The following is a 7676-nucleotide window of genomic DNA, read 5'->3' as shown; positions in this document are numbered from 1 at the left end:
GGGGATTTAGACGAATATACATAAGGGGCAAATGAATATATACATCAGAAAGTAACTTATATACATACCAAAGTTGTAAAGTACGAAAAGTTCAATAAACTAGTAAAACTATATACATACCAAAGGTAAAAAGAAAGCATAATAAAAAGAAAGTAGTATCATATTTACAACCCAATGTCATCAAAATAGGGCTACCCCCTCGAATAAAAGCTAGCATTGTCCTCAATGCTAACTAACCTAAAATAGCTCAATAAAAGATAGAGAGTAAAGAGAAACTCCCTATTGGCCCTCCGTCTGCATGGGGTCATGAGCCTGAGTCCCCGGGTCCTGTGACTACTCGAGAACTTGTGACGGGATCCCAATATCATGTTCCTACACTGGGACCTGAGGCTTCTCTAGGGCCTGAGGCTGGCTAGAGGAACCTCCCTGCGGGTCCTCCAACTCTATCACTGCATCATCAACTCGGGGGATCACCTTCTTCCTCTTTGTTGGTCTCTCCATCTCCTGCTCCGGCTCAGGATGGGCTGCTAGAATCGGGTCATGTAATAACAACTCCAATGGCAAATGATCAGCCTTCATTTTCTCCACTTCACCCCTCAACTCCTTCACAGACTCCTTTGATGCTCGAGTCTTTCTCAACTTCTTTGTTTCCTTCGCCAGCTCCTTCAGTGCTTTTCCATAAGTACCTATATCATCTAATATCAACTTCTGGTTCTCCAAGCGCTTCTTCTGGTTGTCCAGAAGCTCCTTGAGAGTCTTCTCCACTAAGGCTGGGACCTGTGGCTGAGGGGGTACGGACTAGGCTGCCACTGAGATAGAAAGCACAGACAACTTAGAATTAGTTGTCTGCATCCAGTTGTTGATACTGGCAAAGGTTTGGCTTAAATGGTGGGCAGTCAATGGGTAAGCTGAGGATGAGGGGATATTTGGAGCTGTGGAAGTAGAGGGTCCTGATGAAATGTATGGTGTAGTTGAGAGAGGCTGAGAAGAAGCTACTACTACTACTACTAGCTCTTCAGACTGGCCAGTAAAAGCAGTGGCTTTGCCTTTAGGATCTTTGGGGTTGTCATCCCTCTTGAGGCTGTACCAGGAGAAAGGTACCTTGGGTTTCACTTTCACATCAAACTTTCTTTTCTTCACATCTTGGTCCTCAAAGTACATGGTCAGGAAATTTGGGAAGGGGTAGGATCTATCACCTTCATTCACCACCCTCGTGATCACCCTAGACATAACATTCCCAACGTTGATCGGGTACCCCGCCATGATAGATGCCACCAAAATTGCCCGGGAGATAGGAAGAGAGTTCTCATGAGTGGTGGGGTCCAGCCTGCTGCAAACAAAAGTCTCCCACCCTTTTGCCTTGAAGTTTAGGGTTCTCCTCAAAATTTGGACTCCTGCTGTCAACCATGCTGGGGTGGTAACTAGGAGTGCCAAGTACTCTTCTAACCACGGACGAGCATTCTCACCCAATGCTACCTTTTTAGGTATAATATTTCATCCTCCTCCGAAAAGCCTAGGTAGTCGTTGATTGTCTTGCCATCAAACTTCACTGTCAAGTTTTGCACCTTAGTCACTTTCGTGCCCCTTTTAATGTGGGCAACATTAGCGTAGAATTACTTGACTAGGTGCTCATTTTCCTCCTCAACGTTGCCTGTAAAATAGTCCCATCCCGGTCTCTCTCTAAATTGCCTCTACACATTAGGGTTGTGAGGCAGAAGATCCTTGCCAATGAATCTCCATTCAAGTATTAACTTCCTCTTGAGCCACCACTCTCAGAATTTGTGGTAACCAATCTCACTGACAAATCTTCTTTTCCACACCTCAGGGTTTCTAGTTTTCTCCACACCCCAGGTTATGGCACACACCCTCCCTCTTCATTCAGAACCTCATCATCGATGGGATCCTCTCCAGGTGATGAACCAGTAGGTTAGGTAGATGCTTCACTGTCACTACCCTCAGCTGAGCCCTCAGACGACTCAGAAGAAATTGGAACTGAAGCTTGAGCAGTAGGAGTGCCCGGAGGTGTATCTCTCAATCTACGCCTCTTCAACCTATCAGGAACATACTCTGGCACTGAATCAGACTCAGATGCCTTTTGGGAGGGTACATACTCACTTCCCTTTGAATGGTAAGCAGCTCTATTTGCAACCTTTATTGACTTTCTAGTTTCCTTAATTGCCTGTCGGACTTGGGGGCAATCTGATCATACCACGTCCCCTACCCTGGGAGGAGTCTCCTTTGCCTTTCTGTTTATCACCTCCGCCTCGTGATTTAACCATTGTCTGCAAGGAGAATTCATTTAGTATTTGTTAGTATCAAAACCAGAAAAAGCAATGAAGAGTATGATTGCAGATAGTTGATAGTGTAAAGTAGAACTACAGACCGCAGTCCACAAAAAATGCAATGCGGACACAAAGAGACCACCGCAGACTGCACAAAATCGCATCGCGGTCCGCATTGAGGTGGGGTCAGAATACCCACTCTCTAATTCAGGGCACCACGGACCTCATGAATTGTAGTGCGGTCGTGGTAAGGCACCGCGGACTGCAGAAAATCCACTACAGTTGCGGTCCTCAAACCTTACCTCTATGAAGATTTACTACCACAGTCCGCATAAAATAGCATCGCGGACTACATAGAGGCACCGCGGACAGCAGAAAAACCATCGCGGTCGCGGTAAGAAAAACTCAACAATACCAACCTAGGGTTTCAACATTCTTCTCATTTTTAGCCTAAATTCACATATTGTAAACCCACTAGGTTTTCAATTATCATTCATAACTAATTAACCCTAATCTAAATAACTTGTGCAATCATAAGCTAAAAATTTAAAGAAAAAAGGAAGAAGAAGAAGACGTAGAACTAACAAATTAAAAGAAAATAAAACACAATTGAAGACTAAGGAAAGATTAAAAGTACCAGTAATGAGATGCACACAGATGAAAATGAATCAGTGATTAAATTCGTGCAGCTAGGCATGATGAATATTGCTTTTTTTTCTATTTGGAAAGCAAATGAGCGAAAAGTTTTAAATGAAGGCCTAAGGTCCTATTTATAGAAAAAGGACATAGGACCCACTATACCTACCCACCGCGAACCGCACAAAATACACCGCATTCTGTGATACTCAAACATATGAAGCACTGGGGAGGCATTCACTGTGGACCACAAGAAATGTTCTGCGGCCGCGGTAGGGCAGCGCGGATCGCATAAAATGTATTGCGGCCGCGATGACAATCTTTAGAGAACCTCCACTTTCTACCATTTAACACTTCGACCGCAATGAGATTTTGCCCCCGCAACAAGGCCACTGCAGCCATAAAAAGTACATTGTGGCAGCAGTCCAAACTTCAGAGAGTGCATCATTTTTCCACTTTGGTCCTGCACTGCATCAAAACAATTCTACACACATATCACAACCGGTTAGACCAAAAGAAAATCCTATAGTAAAAAGAAAATCAAAGAAAAACAAAAAGAAAGACACATGGGCTGCCTTCCAAGAAGCGCCTGATTTAACATCGCGGCACGACACAGGTTACCATCAAATCACTTTAGACGGAGCAGTGCCACCATGTGGCTGTCATCAATCTTGCCAAGTTAGTGCTTGACTTTGTGCCCATTAACTCTGAAGACCTCCCCATTTTTGCTTTTCAAGTCAAGTGCACCAAAATGAGTCACAAACACCACTTCAAAAGGTCTACTCCATTTCGACTTAAGCTTTCATGAATATAAACGTAACCGAGAATTGAACAAGAGAACCAAATCACCCACTTTGAACTCCTTGACACGAGCATACTTATCGTGAAGGTACTTCATCTTGTCCTTGCACAAGGACGAACTGGAGTAGGCATGGAATCGGAATTCATCAAGTTCATTAAGTTGCTCCACATGAAGATTTGCTGTCACATCCCATTCAAGATTCAGCTTCCTCAAAGCCCACATGGTCTTGTGCACTAACTCAACCGATAGATGGAAAAGCTTTCCCAAATACCAACCAGTATGGGGACATACCAATCAGAGTCTTGTAAGCAGTACTATAAGCCCATAGAGAATCATCCTATTTCTTTGACCAATCGGTCCTATTTGCATTGACCGTCTTTGACAATATACTCTTGATTTCCCTGTTTGAGACTTCAACTTGGCCACTCGCCTGATGATGATAAGGAGTAGAAACTTTGTGATTGACACCATACTTTACATAAAGTATCAAAAGCTCGATTACAAAAATGAGACCCCCCATCACTTATGATTGCTCGAGGAGTGCCAAACCAAGTAAAAATGCTCTTCTTGAGAAATGCAACAACACTCCGAGCCTCATTGTTGGGCAAAGTCACGACTTCAATCCACTTTGAAACATAGTCAACATGTATGTGTTCCCACACGAACTAACAAATGAGCCCATGAAATTAATGCCCCACACATAAAGAATATCAACTTCAAGAATGGTATTGAGAGGCATCTCATCTTTCTTCAAAATTCCACCTGTTCTTTGACATTCGTCGCATCTCTTCACAAGTTCACTTGCATCTTTGTACAAAGTTGGCCAGTAAAACCCACAAATAAGAACCTTTGAAGCCGTCCTCACCCTTCCATGATTGCCACTATAGGGAGAGGAATGACAAGCCTCTAAGATACTCAATTGCTCCTCCTCCGGGACATACCTTCGGATCACACCATCCGTGCAGATCTTGAACAAATACGGCTCATCCCAATAGAAGTCCAAACTATCCCGTTTGAGATTCATCCTTTAGTTAGAAGGGAGCTCTCACGGGATTATACCAGTCACAAGGAAATTAGCAACGTCCACAAACCATGGCATACCATTCACCGACATAGAAGGGATTTTCTCATCAGGGAATGAATCATTGATATCTAGGCCATCACGAGGCGTCCCCTCCTCCTCCAAGCGGGACAAGCAGTCCGCCACTTAGTTTTTACTACACTTTTGGTCCACAATATCCAAATCAAACTCTTAAAGTAACAAGACCCATTGCATCAGCCTAGCTTTGGAATCCTTCTTCGTCATCAAGTACCGGAGTGCAGCATGATCGGTATGAACTATGACTTTGGCACCCATGCGATACGGCCGAAATATCTCCATTGTGAACACAATAGCCAAAAGCTCTTTCTCAGTATCCATGTAGATCACTTGAGCATCATTCATTATCTTGCTCGCATAATACATCGGATGAAATATTTTATTCACTCTTTGACCCAAAACTGCCCCAATTGCAACATCACTCGCGTCACACATGAGCTCAAAAGGTAAGCTCCAATTGGGTGCGGTAATAATAGGAGTGTTGGTAAACTTGTGCTTGAGAATTTCAAAAGCTTGCATACATCCCTCATTGAACACGAACTTTGCATCTTTTTCCAATAATTTGCACAAGGGATTAACTACCTTTGAAAAGTCTTTGATAAATCTCCGATAAAACCCCGCATGCCCAAGAAAACTTCTAACTCCCTTGATAGAAGTAGGGGGGGAGCCTTGAAATCACTTTAATTTTTGCTTTGTCCACCACTATACCATGCTTTGAAATTTTATGGCCAAGGACTATGCCCTCCTCAACCATGAAGTGACATTTCTCCCAATTAAGTACAAGATTGGTTTTTTCACAATGGGCCAACACTCTATCAAGATTTTTCAAACATTCATCAAACGAGTCACCCACAACACTAAAGTTGTCCATAAACACCTCCAAAATGTCCTCCACCATGTCGGTAAATATGACCATCATACACCGCTGGAATGTAGTCGGTGCATTACATAACCCAAATGACATCCTAGAAAAGGTAAAGGTACCATATGGACAAGTAAAGGTGGTCTTCTCCTGATCTTCCGAAGTAATCAAAATTTGGTTGTACCTAGAATAACCATCCAAGAAACAGTAGAAGGAACGCCCAGCAAGTCTATCTAACATCTGATCAAGAAAAGGCAATGGAAAGTGATCCTTGCGAGTCACTTTATTCAACTTGCGGTAGTTCATGCACACCCTCCACCCGGTGACAGTCCTGGTAGGAATCAACTTATTTTGCACATTAGTGACCACGATCATACCACCCTTTTTCAGCACACATTGCACCGACGAAGTCTAAGAGCTATCAGAGATGGGGTACACAACCCCGACATCCAACCACTTGATCACCTCCTTTTTCACAACTTCTTGCATTGCCTCGTTCAACCTTCTTTGATGTTTGAAGGAGGGCTTTGCATCTTCTTCAAGAATAATCTTGTGCATACAATAGGCGGGGCTTATTCCCTGAATATCAACTAAGGTCCATCCAATTGCCTTCTTCCGCTTTTGGAGCACCACCAATGTGGCATCTACCTGCATATTAGTAAGATAAGAGGAAAAAATAACTGGCAAAGTTGAAATAGGGCCTAAGAATTCATACCTGAGGTGTGGAGGCAACAACTTCAACTCCAACACCGGAGGTTCCTTGATTGAGGGCTTTGTTGGTGGAGTTTTCATATTCTCAAGATCCAAAGAGAGTTTTCAAGGCTCATAAGAGTAAGAGCCCATTTCATGTAAAGCATTGACACACTCCACCCGGCCTTCATCCTCATTTACATCAAGATTCAACAATACCGCCTCTAGAGGGTCCTCCATATTTATCATTACACTAGTATTATCAACTATCACTACCATGACAAGATCCACAAAAGAGCACACTTCAGAACTGTTGGGCTGTTTCATTGACTTGCACACATAAAAGACCATTTTCTCATCACCCACCCGGAAGGTGAGTTTCCCTTCTTCCACATCAATTAAGGCCTTTCCAGTAGAAAGGAAAGGTCTTCCCAGTATGATCATAACCTCATAATTTACCTCATAATCCAAGATCACAAAATCAGCTGACAAGATAAATTTATCCACCCGGACAAGAACATCATTAATTATACCCAATGGTCTCTTCATTGTTCTATCCGCCATTTGCAATCTTATGGAAGTCGGCCTCAATTGCCTAATACCCAAAGTCTTGAAAACTAAGTAGGGCATCAAGTTGATACTTGTGCCCAAATTACATAGAGCTTTTGCAAAGTCTGCACTCCCAATGGTGCAAGGAATGGTGAAAGCACCGGGATCTTCTAGCTTTGGATCCATTGAGTGTACTATTGCACTAACTTGGTGGGTCATCTTGATAGTCTCACAATCCATGGATCTTTTCTTTGTCACCAAGTCTTTCATGAATTTAGCATAACCCAGCATTTGCTTTAGAGCCTCCACCAAAGGTACATTGATGGAAAAGCTCTTCATCATGTCAATAAACATCTTAAATTGGTTCTCATATTTCTGCTTCGCAAGCTTTTGAGGATAAGGTGGAGGTGGCCTTGGCAAATGAGCCTTGGATTTAGGCACAACCGTTTCTGGCATGTCTATTACGTGTTCCCTAAACGGGGTTCACGTCATTCTGAGTTTCCACCTCGGCATCTTGGATATCAATCCTCACTTCCTCATTAACATTCTTATCAATCACTTTTTCAACCACCAAAGGGATCTCATCCTCTTGCAACTCAACTTCATCACTCAAAACTTCATTTTATTTGGAGGCATTCACATCACCGCCTCGTCCACTTCATGTAGTTACCGCCATTACATTCCCAGAATTGTTCCCACCCTTCGGGTTGACTACCGTATCACTAGGTAGAGCCCCCTTAGGGCAAGTATTTAAGG

The 7676-nt window shown here is 43.1% G+C and overlaps 1 protein-coding gene across 1 annotated transcript; it reads right to left on the bottom strand.

Annotated features, from left to right (window-relative positions):
• Positions 1–1927: 1927 nt before the first annotated feature.
• On the bottom strand, positions 1928–7376 carry LOC138872625 (uncharacterized). The gene is made up of 3 exons (XM_070150974.1): positions 6547–7376; positions 2222–2282; positions 1928–2119 (listed from the first exon to the last, which is right to left on the bottom strand). The coding sequence occupies exons 1-3, from the start codon at positions 7374–7376 to the stop codon at positions 1928–1930; spliced, it is 1083 nt and encodes a 360-aa protein (XP_070007075.1).
• Between the last annotated feature and the right edge of the window lie 300 nt (positions 7377–7676).

The sequence above is a fragment of the Nicotiana sylvestris genome, chromosome 1, assembly GCF_000393655.2.
Source record: "Nicotiana sylvestris chromosome 1, ASM39365v2, whole genome shotgun sequence".
NCBI lineage: Eukaryota > Viridiplantae > Streptophyta > Magnoliopsida > Solanales > Solanaceae > Nicotiana > Nicotiana sylvestris.
The sequence above is the reverse complement of the archived record's forward strand: the minus strand, read 5'-3'. Positions and strand labels throughout refer to the sequence as shown.